This window comes from Ranitomeya variabilis, chromosome 7 (assembly GCF_051348905.1).
Source record: "Ranitomeya variabilis isolate aRanVar5 chromosome 7, aRanVar5.hap1, whole genome shotgun sequence".
Taxonomy (NCBI): Eukaryota; Metazoa; Chordata; class Amphibia; order Anura; family Dendrobatidae; genus Ranitomeya; species Ranitomeya variabilis.
Window position 1 is genome coordinate 41086076 of NC_135238.1, and position 16199 is coordinate 41102274.

The following is a 16199-nucleotide window of genomic DNA, read 5'->3' on the forward strand; positions in this document are numbered from 1 at the left end:
ATAGGCTTGCAAAACTATTTACCCCCCTTTCACACAACAAATAGGACAAAATTACTGAAAACTTCAGTGTGCATAACTATGCACCCCCCTGAATTCAATACTATGTAGAGCCTCCTTTTATGGCATTTACAGCTGCAAGTCACTTTGGATAAGTCTCTATGAGATTTCCACATCTTACCACTGGGATTTTTGCCCATTCCTCAAGGCAAAACTGGTCCAGTTTCTTGAAGTTAGATGGTTTCCTCTGGTGAACAGAAATCTTCAAGTCTGACCACAGATTCTCAATTGAGTTAAGGTCTAGGCCACTTGAGTGTTGTTTTAGCAGTATACTATGGGTCATTATCTTGTTGGAAGATGAAACTCCGTCCCAGTCTCAAATCACTGAACAAACTGAAACGGGTTTTGCTCAAGAACATCACTGTATTTCGCACCAGCCATCTTCCCCTCAATATGGATCATTTTCCCTGTCCATGTGGCCTAAAAATAGCCCCACAGCATGATGCTGACACCACCATGTCTCACTGTGGGAATGGTGTTCTTGAGTGATGAGCTGTGTTGGTTTGGTGCTAGACATTTACCTTTGTGGCCAAAAAGTTCAATTTTGGTCTCATCTGACCACAACACCTTCCTCCATACATTTGAAGAGTCTCACACATGTCTTTTGTCAAACTCAAAATGAGTCTTACAATTTTTGTGTGTAAGTAAAGGCTTTTTTTCTGCCTACTCTTCCATAAAGGCCATCTCCATGATGTGTACGGCTTATTCCAGTCTAATCCAGTCTCTGCTTGGGAACTCAGCAGCTCTTTCAGGGTTACCTTTGGTCTATGTGCTGCTTCTCTGATTAATTGCCTCCTTGTCTGGACTGAGGGTTTTGGTGGGTGACCCTCTCTTCACAGGGTTGCTGTGGTACCATGTTCTTTCCATTTGATGATAATGGATTTGATGGTGCTCAGGAGGATCATCAGAGAATGGGATTTTTTTTTTATGACCCAACCCTGACTTGTACGTCTCAACAACTTTGTACCTGACTTGTTTGGAGATCTCCTTGGTCTTCATGGTGTTGTTTGCTTCGTGGTGCTTCTTCTTTAATGGTGTTGCAGCCTCTGTGGCCTTTCAGAAAAGGTAAAGTGTATATACTGACCGACAACTTATGAAAGTAATTACTTGCACCAGAAATTTTTAGGGGCTTTATCACAAAGGGGGTGAATACATATGCACAAGCCAATTTTTAGTTATTTGAACCCATAAATGTAATCTATGCCTATATTTTTCTCACTTCACCAACTTAGACTATTTAGTGCCGATGCATCACACATAAATTAATCACAAAAATATATAAACACAGGTTGTACAGTAATAAAATATGTAGAAAGCCAAGGGGGTGAATACTTTTGCAAGGCACTGTATATATTTGATATATATATATATACATGGTTGATCTGTTTTGTGGTTTCGAGATTTAAAACTAGAGAACAAAAGTAAAGAAATCCATTCAGCAGTTAACAAAACGAAGAAAAAGCTCAAACATAAAAATTCTGAAAATGTGACCCTATTGCTGGTTTTTCCCTCACTAATATACATGATAATACATAAACCAACATAAAAAACGAAAAAAAAAAACAAGGAAACAAGAGCTGTAATGTGATTCCCGGGGTTAATTTCTGAAACTCAACTTCCTTCATTTACCTCTAGATATAAGTGGTCACGAAAAGCAATGTTTCTTCATCCGATCTGAAGAGAACCAGTTCACAATTGTTTAGTGGATAACAAAAATCATGGATCGAGTCTTCTTGTTCTTGTCCCTGACGTCCATGGCATCAGCTCTTATTAATTCTACAATCAGTAAGTAGATCAAATAATATTTTAATGTATGATATTTTACTGGAGTTATTCATGAACAGTTACTGTAATGCTTATTTTTATTTTTTTTTTACCATTTATTTTATCCATGTATTTGAGCTACTAAATACATTGAATGTATTGTTCACAGCTATACTGTGGCTATCATTTTTACTACTTTCATTGACAAACTTCAACAGGAAATTATCTCCTATACTGCTAATATCATGGATCCCTCGCGTCCATCTTATTAACTTTCTGAATATCACAGAAGTCTCCAGGCTCCTCCTGCCTGCGCTAGGAACCTATTCCCTCACAAGTCCTACAGGGTCTCTCCCAGGCCATCACTACCTACCCTACAACTTCTCTCTTTCATCTGGTATAGTTATTTCCTTTATCAAACACATCGTCATCACCCCGTTACTAAAAGAAAAATCTCTTGACCTATCCTGCTGTGCTAACTACAGACTTGCCTCTTATTTCCTCTTCATTTTCAAACTCCTGAAACCTTGGTCTACTCTCACCTGATCCACTAACTGTTTGATAACTCTCTTCTTCACCCTTTAAAAACTGGTTTCCGAACTCTATACTCTGTAGAAACCTCCCGTACTAACAGTTCTAATTACGTTATATACTAACGGCTAAATAAAATGGTCACTACTCAATGTTAGTCCTCCTGGACCTCTCTGGCTCATTTCACACCATGGACCACCAGCTCCTCCTCACTATGCTCCGATCTATTGGCCTGTAAGATGCCGCTCTCTCTTGGTTCTTCTACTGCCTCTCTGATTCTCTTTCACTGTATCTGGCTCTTGAGCCTCTCCTTTTCAGAGAGTTTTGGGTTTCAGTCCTAGGTCCCACATCTTTTCTCTGTACGGTTAGGTCTTCAGTACCATCTCAATGCCAATGACACCCAACTATAAACTTCTTCTGACGTGACCACACACGCTCTACTAAAATATACCAATGCTTGTCTGCCCGCTGTTTCTAGCATCACGTTGTCCATTTATCTGAAATGGAATCTTTCCAAAACTTTACTTCTTTTACGAATCCTGGATCATAAGGAGGGATCTACATGGGATTAGTAGTCACCAAGATGGATCTTGTTGTCTCCTTCAGACAGTTGTTTGGTATGAAAATTTCCCACCAAACAAGTCTGGGTTTTCACTTGGTTGTGGGAAGATCAGAGTAGTGATGACCAGTGATTGAGTCCTGGTCTGACCTATGATGTGGCCGTCACAAGGGGAAATTAGTTCAAGTAGCAATGGGTCATTGTTTGGCCTGTGAGGTGCTGTTGCAAGGGTAAATCCAATTGTCTGTGTCAGTAAAAGTTGGTCATTTGGTTAACTAACTCCCATATGACGCACTCTTACTATATCGCGATATGTACTGGAGATAAGGGTTCTCTCAGCATAACTGTCCCGTAGGTTGGATCTTTGCCTGTGTTTAAATTTGTCTTCATCACAACCTCTTTGTTGAAAGGTGGGTAAGTAGCTCCCATAACGCGAGTAGACAGTGAATGATTTAACTGGTGGTCAGTCTGTGCCAAAGGCAAAAATATCTTCATAATCCGCCCTTTTCTTGACTACGAAACCGTAAAAAATCTGACTCTTATTCATTCTCATCTGGATTAGTGTAAATATTTAGTAATTGGTCTTCCTTTAATTAAACTCTTCCCTCTTCTCTCTCCAATTTGTCCTGTATGCAGCAGCCAAGCTCATATTTCTGTCCATCTGCTATACCGATGCTTCCACCCTGTGCCAGTCATTGCACTGGTTGCCCTTGCACTACCGAAAAATAAGTTATCACTCTCACACACAAAGTTCTCCATAATTCTGCACCATCCATCATCTCCTTCCTCATCTCTGTCTACCCTACTAATGCGATCCCTTCTGCTAACCACCTATAACTAATATCCTCTATAATACAAACCTTCTACTTCCATCTACAAGACTGTTCTTGGGCTGCACAAGTTCTCTGGAATGCACCACATCCGACAATTCGGTTAATTCCCAGGGTCGAAAGTTTTACTAATGCCATAAAAACACAGCTTTTTAGGGAGGGTCTAGCACATCATTTCACTAATATAACTTCTCAGTACTCCTGTACTACATTTTTCCCAAAGAATTTGGCTCTATCATCTGTTCTTACACCCTACATGGGTTCAGTAGCACTTTGTATCTGGACCTATACAAATATTGTCTGATAATTGGTTCCTACAGCTTTACGTGATTATTTATTATATGGATCATAGACGAAAAGCAATTTTTACCCCATAAGTCTTCCCTACTTGCTTACTAATTGTAAGAGTAAGTACCCTAAGGAGTACTCACGTTGTCCTTATGTTTCAATTTTAATAAGTGATCGTCAAAGCTTTGCATGTTCTTTTGATGTAGTTTAAAGGGGCACAATTAGCTTCGAGAGTTTGAGAAACCTCTATCTAGAATATGAATATGATGAGGTTAATCTGTCAGAAGCAGGAAAAATGAGTAAACGTATGGATCAATGTGACTTTTATAAGGATAAGAATTATGATGAGAAGAGAACCGGGTTACATTATCCCCTAACATGCAGATTGGGTGGAGTGTTCCTAGTAGGCAGTGATTAATATCCACCAAAATCAGTAAGAAGTTGTTAAAAAAAACACATTCTAAATGAAGGTTGTCTTAGGTAAACTGAAGACCGCGCACACGGTGTAAATTTTTAGGTGATTTATTGAAGCCTACGCGTTTCAAGAGCTTTCCTGCTCTCTTCTTCAGGGCATATCTATAGATATATAGATATAGATATATAGATATGCCCTGAAGAAGAGAGCAGGAAAGCTCTTGAAACGCGTAGGCTTCAATAAATCACCTAAAAATTTACACCGTGTGCGCGGTCTTCAGTTTACCTAAGACTACTACTCTCAACATCCTTGTGGATTTTTGTGGAGACCTGCTGCTGCGGTCAAGCACACATGGGAGTTGTGACCTAGGTTCACAACTCAACTAGGTGAGTACATTCCCTGCAAAGGGTTGTATATTTTTTCCTCAACAGTGTGACACATTGGGGGCGCCTTGTGTTTTTTTTCATTTACTATAAATGAAGGTTGGGGATAATTAGTATACATTCCCCCCTAAGCAAACCAAATAAATAGTGGAGTACCCCCATAACGTAAATGAACCAGAAACACAGAGAAAAAATGGGAGTAAACAATTAGCACCATACAAAAGGGCAAAATAAAATCACCTTTTTATTGTTGAAATAATAATAATAAAAAATAAAACAACACACAAATTAAGATGTAAATATGATGTATAACAAGGAGAAAAATAATAGGTGGGAAGAAGCATCAGACCTCAATACATAACATGTAGCTGCACATACTGACATCCATCAGTACCGCCAGCTCCTCATATTAATATGAGATTAAAAAAGATAATGTCAAAAGGTAGCAGAGTTAGTGGAGTTAAAGTGCCTTGTAGCTGCTCAGTATGTAGTGCTTACCCATAACCAGGGGAAACTAGATGCGCCCACCAGACTGCCCCGACGCGCGTTTCGCATGTGCTTTCTTAAGGGGTGTTGCCTCTACCAAAAGTAGTCCAATAAGGGACATTCATTGATCTAGCAATATGCTCAAAGCACACTAAGGTATGTGGAAACCAAAGGGATACCCCTTCTTGTCTGATCACACCCAGGAGTATCTGCTGGCTATGATAGGAAGACCTCAGAACACACAGAGCATTGTAGCTTGCTGTGTGTGTCTGTGAAGTTGAAGACCAGTTAGTGTGGTCCTGCACAGCCCTGTACACCATCAAATGTGCGTGCAATGGACATATGAGCAATCAGAATTTATCAATCGAAGAAGACGACCTGGTCTGATGAGCCACATTTCTATTTTAATTATTATTGCACCTCAGCTCCAATTTACTTCTGGATCTGTAGACAGTTTACACCAGACGACCGCTGCACAACAGCTAATTGTAGATCTCATATTGCTGAGTTACCCTAAAGAAAACGTAATGTAAGATTTTTGTTACTCTCATATATTGCTGCAAGCATTTATTACAATTTACTGATATTTAACCTAGTCTTCTACTTGATTATCTAATGCATTCAATTGTTTTGTTTTTTTGCTCCACTAGCTTCCTCGTCTCTGACTTACCTGGTGGACACCACTGGTTCCATGGCTGATTATCTTTACCAATTAAAGTTGGTAAATAATTGGGTTCTTGATCGAGTGACTGCTAAATTCCCATCTGGTATCCGCCAATATACCATGGTGGAGTTTAATGACCCATGTAAGTCTTTATTTTGTCCCAAGATTGGTCTGCTGACCTCCTCATTCAATAGCGGTTGACACATACCATAAAAAGTGATGTGAAGTGACTTCTGCAAATTCGGCTTCTGAAACCCCCCAGTGTTCAGATGATACCACAGAACAATGGAAACTCTGCCCAATACTTTGATATGCTTTTAAAGAACATGTGGAAAAGAATTATCCTCATAGGGGTATTCTCAAGTTGTCTCTTGAGCAGCTCAGAGCTATGCATTCTCCCTAGTTTCCTTGCTTTCTGGTTTTTAGTAAACCGGGCTCTCCTCCTTGAGTGACAGTTCTGGTGAATAGTAGAACTATAAAGCTCAGCACTAGTTCTGCTATACTATATTCAGCCATCAGTGGTTTGTTCTGGTGTGTGCACTGTTATCCCTGTATTTACACATATAGATAACGGGGCATCTGAACAAACACACAGCTCTAGACAGCCAAAGCAGAGAGCCAGTGCCGATGTTAGCAGACATGTTCTGAAAGCTGAAAAGCCAAAAAAGGAAAAGAGCACCAGAAGAACCAAATAAGATAAAATAGAACTTTATTAAATAACATTAAAGAAAAACCATAAAAATACACATAAGGACATGACAAGGTAAGATAATGATCACCAAACCAGGACAGTGTGGATCCAACAGGTAAGGATATATATTAAGAACTAATTTATACCAAGCATATTCAGTGTGCTACTTATTCAGTAAACACATATAAACGGTCAGCCAATAAAGGTGCAAAGGTATATTCACAGTTAAAGTGCATCAGTGCAAGAATATGTAACACCTACAGGGCCGAAAAGATAGAAAAAGTAATATATCAATAAATCATAATACCTGAGAGTAGACCCACGGTGCCTGAAGCCCCAACGCGCGTTTCGGCGCAGTGCCTTCTTCCGGGGGTGTGGCATACTATTAATTTAGTGGGATATTTAAATGAAATGTCCACCAATCCCATGGCCCCTTATATGTGAATGCTAGGGTATATAAACGTGTGCGCATGCGCAAAGAAAAACGCCATGTCAGGCAGTAAGGGAGCAGTCCAATGAAATCACAGGATACAAAGCAAAAGGTAGGAGAGGCCGTGCATGCGCACTGAGCAGTACTCAAGATGTAAAACCCCCATATGTGTGTGCGTAACATCACCGAGGCAACGGTGAAAACGCCAGGAGAAGAGAAAAGAGCCGCGCATGCGCAATAAAGCAAAGTACGGAAAGTGATGGCCGAATTGTACATGTGTATATCGTAACCCAGACAACAGTGAACGGCGTCGGGAGAGGAAAACATAGGGCAACAGACCCGGTCACGCCCACCAGGTACGGCGTGAACCGGGAAATGGAGCACCCGTAGACACATCTCACAATGATAAAAAACGCCGCCATTAAAATTTTTATAGTGAGGGTGCTAACAAAATATAAAAATAAGATGCAATAGGGGACAAGATATAAAAAAGTGTGCCACTACATGCGGCTAAAAAAAGGGGGGGGGGGGATAACCTAATTGTACATATACACTGTGTTCCAAATTATTATGCACATAGAGTTTAGGAGTGATAAGGATAGAATTTTTTTGTTTGTCATTTAAACTCATCGATGGTGATGTGTGTCAGGGCTCTTTATATCACTGAAAGCAATTGCAGATACCTGTGCACATTAGTTTGGCAGGTGTGTCCAAATAAAGGCAAGACTACTTAAGAAGGCTGTTCCACATTATTAAGCAGCCTACATTTTTTGCCAAAATGGGAAAGAAAAAGGATGTGTCGGCTGCTGAGAAGCAACAAATTGTGGAGTATTTAGGTCAAGGTATGACTACAATCAACATTGCCAAGACACTTCATCGTGATCATCGCACAATCAAGAAGTATGTAGCTGATTCCCAGCACACACGTGTGCGTGCTGATAAGGAAAAATTGAGGACTCTTTCCAACAGGCAATTGCATAAGGTTAAAAGAGCAGCTGCAAAAATGCCTTGTCATAGCAGCAGACAAGTTTTTGAAGCTGCTGGTGCCTCCAACGTCCCCAGAACAACAAGATGCAGGGCCCTTCAGAGGTTTGCAGCTGTGCGTAAGCCATCCTGTCGACCACCTCTATCCACCGCAACAAGCAGAAAAGGCTCCAGTGGGCCAAACAATACATGAAGACTGACTTCCAAACTGTTTTGTTCACCGATGAGTGCCGTGCAACGCTCGATGGTCCAGATGGATGGAGTGGAGGATGGACACCCCATGAAAACACGGCTAAGGCGCGAACAAGGAGGAGGTGGAGTAATGTTTTTGGCTGGAATCATGGGGAGAGAGATTGTCAGCCCCTTTATGATCCCTGAAGGGTAAAGATGAACTCCATAATCTATGTGGAGTTTCTAAAACAACACTTCCTGCCATGGTTCAAGAGGAAGAACCGTGCTTTCCGCAGCAAGATCATTTTCATGCATGATAATGCACCGTCTCATGCTGCAAAAAACACATCTGCATCTCTGGCTGCTATGGGCATAAAAGAGGACAAACTTATGGTGTGGCCACCATCTTCCCCTGGCCTCAACCCCATTGAGAACCTCTGGAGCATCATCAAAAGGAGTGTCTATGATGGCGGGACGCAGTTCACATCTAAGCAACAGCTCTGGGATGGTATTCTGTCCACATGCAAAACAACTGAAGCAGAAACCATCCAAAAACTGACAAATTCAATGGACGAGAGAGTTCAGAAGCTTCTTTCCAACAAGGGGTCCTATGTGCAAATGTAACATCACCTAGAATAAAGTTTTCACTTGAAAACTGTTTGATTTCATTTTGTAATAAGCTGATAATGCTTATAACTTCACAATTGACCATTTTTTTGTTCAAAATAAAAAAAAAAGGTTGAAAACTCTGCTGTGCATAATAATTTGGAACATGCATTTTGAGTGTTTATTTTTTTTTTTAAAGATACTCTTTTCATAGGCAGTTTTTTCCAAAACATTGCAATTATACTAGAATAGTAGATGACTGAAAAATAACAATGACTGCAATTCAGATAGGTAATTTAGAGAAAATATGAGGAAATGTTATTTGCATAATAATTTGGAACACAGTGTATGTGTTGTTGCCCAGACAACGGTAAAAAACGCCAGGAGAGGAAGATGCAGGGCAAACAAACCCGGTCACGCCCACCGGTACGGCGCGAACCGGGAAATGGAGCCCATGCATATACCTCTCACAAAGGCAAGGGGTAACGCCGCTGAGCAACAGAGAGAACAATATGTGAGTGGAAAAAGATGCAATAGGGGAACATATTATGGAAACTGTCACAAATGTGACTATAAAAGGAGCACATAAAACAAGACATATCTACGATATGAAAATAAGTGCACACCATGACATAGTGAATAATACAATATACATCATAAAATATATAAAAATTACAGGCATATGGATGGTGAAATAAAGTGCAAACTAGTGAAAAACAGCATTAATATACACTGTGCAAAAAACAGCGGCCACACACGCTTCTGCCACTCCGCTTGTAATAGACGGCTTCTCATGCTGGAGAATAATGGTTCCTGGACGCAATGAAGAATCAGAATGAGGATTAGGACATCCAATAACATGGAAAACTAGAGAGAGGTGGACAATTATTAAAACAACAATAAACACAAACAAAATTAAAAGCCAATAAAAAGTATGGATAAATGATTCAAAGGAATGAAGAGAAACTCAAAGTTTCATTGAGTCCAAGGGGTTGTAAGGTTTTAAGTCGCCATATCCAGCGAGATTCTTTTTGAGCAAGATGGCGACTGAGATTACCACCACGTAGGGTTGTAATAAGATGATCAATACCTATAACAGAAAAGCCTGAGGGGTCACAATCATGATAGGTTTTGAAATGACGGGGAATTGTCTTTAAACTCTCAAAATTATTTTCTTTTTTAGCTGCCAAAATGTCTAGAACATGCTCACGTACGCGCACCTTCAAAGTGCGTGTCGTGAGACCAATATAAATCTTACCACAAGGGCATGTACCATGATACACTACCATAGTGGTACAGCAATTGATAGAATGCGTGATTAAGAATTCACGGCCATCCGAGGATGCAAAGTGGGTGGCACTGTTGATGTTGGGGCAGGCAATACATCTGCCACAAGGTTTACAACCCCATTGTGATGGTTTTTGGCTTGGAACGTTTGGAAATAAAGGGGACGGGGTAATAGGTGGAAAATAACTCCGTACCAAATGGTCCCCCAAATTCTTGGATCTACGAGCAACAACCGACCTATAAGATGGTAGGTATTGTTTGAGGGTTGGATCAGCTAAAAGTATAGGCCAATAATAGGCCAGAACTTGTGTCATTTCCCTCCACCTTGAGTGATATTGTGTGATCATACGTACCTGCTGATTCATCTTGGTTTGTGAATTGGAAAACAGAAGTTGCTGACGGTTAGTATTTCTGGCCCTATTATAAGCCTTTTTCACACTTCTTTTGCTGTATCCACGAGCCAAGAAGCGTTGTTTAAGGTCCTCGGCTTGTCTCTCAAATCCCTCAACTGAAGTACAAATTCTTTTCAAACGAAGAAACTGTCCTATAGGAACCGCATTGATCACATGGGGCGGGTGGGAGGAAGTAGCATGGAGAACAGAGTTTACTGATGTCTCCTTGCGGAAAACACTGGCACCTAACAGGCCATCGGCCCCTCTCTCCACCAGGACATCCAGAAAATCTATGTGAAAGAAATCAAACTTGTAAGTAAGACGTATATTCAATTCATTATTATTAAGCTCCTCAAAAAAAGATTGTAATTGAAGAGGAGTACCACGCCAGATCAGGAAAATATCGTCGATGTAGCGGGCCCAGAGAAGGACCCGCTCCATCGACGAACCCCGATCCGACGAGAACAGATCCCTCTCCCACAGCCCCAGGAAAAGGTTGGCATATGAGGGTGCGCATGCCGCCCCCATTGCTGTTCCCTGGAGCTGCAGGAAGAAGGATCCATTAAAAAGAAAAAAATTTTTGGTTAATAAAAATTGCAAAAGAACAATCAAGAAATTGGTGTCACTGGATGAGAGAGAGGTCATGGACAAAAAATATGAAACTGCCCTCAATTGTCCATGACCTCTCTCTCATCCAGTGACACCAATTTCTTGATTGTTCTTTTGCAATTTTTATTAACCAAAAATTTTTTTCTTTTTAATGGATCCTTCTTCCTGCAGCTCCAGGGAACAGCAATGGGGGCGGCGTGTGCACCCTCATATGCCAACCTTTTCCTGGGGCTGTGGGAGAGGGATCTGTTCTCGTCGGATCGGGGTTCGTCGATGGAGCGGGTCCTTCTCTGGGCCCGCTACATCGACGATATTTTCCTGATCTGGCGTGGTACTCCTCTTCAATTACAATCTTTTTTTGAGGAGCTTAATAATAATGAATTGAATATACGTCTTACTTACAAGTTTGATTTCTTTCACATAGATTTTCTGGATGTCCTGGTGGAGAGAGGGGCCGATGGCCTGTTAGGTGCCAGTGTTTTCCGCAAGGAGACATCAGTAAACTCTGTTCTCCATGCTACTTCCTCCCACCCGCCCCATGTGATCAATGCGGTTCCTATAGGACAGTTTCTTCGTTTGAAAAGAATTTGTACTTCAGTTGAGGGATTTGAGAGACAAGCCGAGGACCTTAAACAACGCTTCTTGGCTCGTGGATACAGCAAAAGAAGTGTGAAAAAGGCTTATAATAGGGCCAGAAATAATAACCGTCAGCAACTTCTGTTTTCCAATTCACAAACCAAGATGAATCAGCAGGTACGTATGATCACACAATATCACTCAAGGTGGAGGGAAATGACACAAGTTCTGGCCTATTATTGGCCTATACTTTTAGCTGATCCAACCCTCAAACAATACCTACCATCTTATAGGTCGGTTGTTGCTCGTAGATCCAAGAATTTGGGGGACCATTTGGTACGGAGTTATTTTCCACCTATTACCCCGTCCCCTTTATTTCCAAACGTTCCAAGCCAAAAACCATCACAATGGGGTTGTAAACCTTGTGGCAGATGTATTGCCTGCCCCAACATCAACAGTGCCACCCACTTTGCATCCTCGGATGGCCATGAATTCTTAATCACGCATTCTATCAATTGCTGTACCACTATGGTAGTGTATCATGGTACATGCCCTTGTGGTAAGATTTATATTGGTCTCACGACACGCACTTTGAAGGTGCGCGTACGTGAGCATGTTCTAGACATTTTGGCAGCTAAAAAAGAAAATAATTTTGAGAGTTTAAAGACAATTCCCCGTCATTTCAAAACCTATCATGATTGTGACCCCTCAGGCTTTTCTGTTATAGGTATTGATCATCTTATTACAACCCTACGTGGTGGTAATCTCAGTCGCCATCTTGCTCAAAAAGAATCTCGCTGGATATGGCGACTTAAAACCTTACAACCCCTTGGACTCAATGAAACTTTGAGTTTCTCTTCATTCCTTTGAATCATTTATCCATACTTTTTATTGGCTTTTAATTTTGTTTGTGTTTATTGTTGTTTTAATAATTGTCCACCTCTCTCTAGTTTTCCATGTTATTGGATGTCCTAATCCTCATTCTGATTCTTCATTGCGTCCAGGAACCATTATTCTCCAGCATGAGAAGCCGTCTATTACAAGCGGAGTGGCAGAAGCGTGTGTGGCCGCTGTTTTTTGCACAGTGTATATTAATGCTGTTTTTCACTAGTTTGCACTTTATTTCACCATCCATATGCCTGTAATTTTTATATATTTTATGATGTATATTGTATTATTCACTATGTCATGGTGTGCACTTATTTTCATATCGTTGATATGTCTTGTTTTATGTGCTCCTTTTATAGTCACATTTGTGACAGTTTCCATAATATGTTCCCCTATTGCATCTTTTTCCACTCACATATTGTTCTCTCTGTTGCTCAGCGGCATTACCTGTTGCCTTTGTGAGAGGTATATGCATGGGCTCCATTTCCCGGTTCGCGCCGTACCGGTGGGCGTGACCGGGTTTGTTTGCCCTGCATCTTCCTCTCCTGGCGTTTTTTACCGTTGTCTGGGCAACAACACATATATGTACAATTAGGTTATCCCCCCCCCCCTTTTTTTAGCCGCATGTAGTGGCACACTTTTTTATATCTTGTCCCCTATTGCATCTTATTTTTATATTTTGTTAGCACCCTCACTATAAAAATTTTAATGGCGGTGTTTTTTATCATTGTGAGATGTGTCTACGGGTGCTCCATTTCCCGGTTCACGCCGTACCTGGTGGGCGTGACCGGGTCTGTTGCCCTATGTTTTCCTCTCCCGACGCCGTTCACTGTTGTCTGGGTTACGATATACACATGTACAATTCGGCCATCACTTTCCGTACTTTGCTTTATTGCGCATGCGCGGCTCTTTTCTCTTCTCCTGGCGTTTTCACCGTTGCCTCGGTGATGTTACGCACACACATATGGGGGTTTTACATCTTGAGTACTGCTCAGTGCGCATGCACGGCCTCTCCTACCTTTTGCTTTGTATCCTGTGATTTCATTGGACTGCTCCTTTACTGCCTGACATGGCGTTTTTCTTTGCGCATGCGCACACGTTTATATACCCTAGCATTCACATATAAGTGGCCATGGGATTGGTGGACATTTAATTTAAATATCCCACTAAATTAATAGTACGCCACACCCCCGGAAGAAGGCACCGCGCCGAAACGCGCGTTGGGGCTCCAGGCAGCGTGGGTCTACTCTCAGGTATTATGATTTATTGATATATTACTTTTTCTATCTTTTCGGCCCTGTAGGTGTTACATATTCTTGCACTGATGCACTTTAACTGTGAATATACCTTTGCACCTTTATTGGCTGACCGTTTATATGTGTTTACTGAATAAGTAGCACACTGAATATGCTTGGTATAAATTAGTTCTTAATATATATCCTTACCTGTTGGATCCACACTGTCCTGGTTTGGTGATCATTATCTTACCTTGTCATGTCCTTATGTGTATTTTTATGGTTTTTCTTTAATGTTATTTAATAAAGTTCTATTTTATCTTATTTGGTTCTTCTGGTGCTCTTTTCCTTTTTTGGCTTTTCTGCTTATGATTCATTGCACTGAACCACATATATACATCTTGGCACCATTGGTTATTTTGGTTTGTTTGCATGTATGGTCCGGTCTTATATGTTTTGCATGTTCTGAAAGCTGTTGGGCTGGCAATTTATAACTACATGTCTGCAGAACATGAACTGGATCGAAGGGGAGCAGCCAAACTGATCTATAGAAATAAATGGGCTGGAGAGAGGTGGCTAGTATGTTAGGAGTTAACTCCTCTCTTCAAAGGTAAGTCAGGGTCTGGCCAAACTCCATGGAAGCCAGCTGTAAATTATAAAAGATAGAAGTTCTCAATGCAGGAGAATGACAGCAGATCAAAAAAGTAGGTCAATTGCAAATGTGATTATTTTCATGCTGGGTAACTAATTAAAGCAATTTAAGAACTTGAGAATACTACTTTAACTGCTCATATACCCTCAATAGCTGTCAGGTGAACAATTGTTTGGTTGACAGCTATTACAACCATACACATATACACTCTAGCCTGGTGTTCTTTACTGGGAAAAAGAAGAAAGCCTCTTCCAAACACCTTAACCAAAAGAAAAGAGGAGCTTCATGGTGTACAGTAAATCTGTGTGAAAAAGAGGATAAATAAGTGGACAAAACTGCTCATCTGGACGAGTTGTGCAAAGGGTGGATGAGATTTGGGTAAGGGAGCTGCTCCACCTGCCGAACCTAAAGATTCCAGGCTCTGGAGGGAGGAGAAGAAGGCGAGGAAAAATGCAGCTTCAGAGTAGTGAAAAATGAATTTATTGGACAATGTTTTTTGGAGTTGGTTTAACTCCTTCATGAATATTGGCAGTGCTCAAAGAAACTGCACTTTTCCTTACCCTTCTTTTCATCCCTTCCAATCACCTGGAATTGCCTTTTTTTAACAAAAGGATAAAGTCTAAATCTTTTTATGTTTTTCACCCCAGTAGAGGAGAAACAAGAGGTCCCCAGGACCATAAGATAGCCACGAGTTTGGCTATGTTGTCCCCAATATGTATGGAGTCCTTTAGAGAGACCAAGTATTATCCATGGACATTGAGTCATTTTTATATTGAACAATCAGCTGCCACATATAAGTGATGTATAATGCCACCATAACCCAACATATATTGTAATCCTTCTTCCATCTTCAGATGTTGGACCTGTTAGATTCACACAGTCAAAACAAGAATTTGGTGACTTCTTCAACAGCCTGGTGGCGACGGGAGGCGGTGATTGTCCGGAGTTAGCAATGAGAGGGCTTGAATTGGCTTTAATGAATTCTCCATCCAAATCCGTTATCTTAGTGTTAACCGATGCGTCAGCTTCGGATTACGCGAATACAACCTTGGTTAACAACATCCGCTCACTAATAAACACTACAAAATCACAGGTACGTTGATGATGCCATGGGATAAATAGGATCCTTTGTACTAGATATGCTATTGCAAAAGACACAATTAATGGTTCATGGGAAGCAAGAACAAAACGCCAATGGAAAGGAATATACTAACAAGATCACAATGTGATTGGCTGCAGTGGTCAACTGTAAACGGGATGTCATTGATATGGTTGAGTTGACCCATTCATGAATCATACTGGCATCTCTTAAGACACCCATACACATTAGGTTAAGGATCCTGGTGGGAAAGGCCGAGGGTGTAATGTGCATGGGGGCCTCACAACTCTGTTGACAGATTACATATAGTTAGTAAGGCCGAAAAAAGACATTTGTCCATCCAGTTCAGCCCATATTCCATCATAATAAATCCCCAGATCTACGTCCATCTACAGAACCTAATAATTGTATGATACAATATTGTTCTGCTCCAGGAAGACATCCAGGCCTCTCTTGAACCCCTCAACTGAGTTCGCCATCACCACCTCCTCAGGCAAGCAATTCCAGATTCTCACTGCCCTAACAGTAAAGAATCCTCTTCTATTTTGGTGGAAAAACCTTCTCTCCTCCAGACGCAAAGAATGACCCCTTGTGCCCGTCAC

General features: G+C 41.0%; 1 protein-coding gene across 1 annotated transcript in view; it reads left to right on the forward strand.

Annotated features, from left to right (window-relative positions):
• Nucleotides 1-1713: 1713 nt before the first annotated feature.
• LOC143785785 (uromodulin-like) overlaps nucleotides 1714-16199 on the forward strand; it is a 51352-nt gene continuing 36866 nt past the window's right edge. Inside the window, exons 1-3 of the mRNA XM_077274917.1 lie at nucleotides 1714-1842; nucleotides 5964-6119; nucleotides 15353-15591. Coding sequence (XP_077131032.1) covers nucleotides 1776-1842; nucleotides 5964-6119; nucleotides 15353-15591 — 462 coding nt within the window. The 5' untranslated portion in view covers nucleotides 1714-1775. The remainder of the gene's footprint in view (nucleotides 1843-5963; nucleotides 6120-15352; nucleotides 15592-16199) is intronic.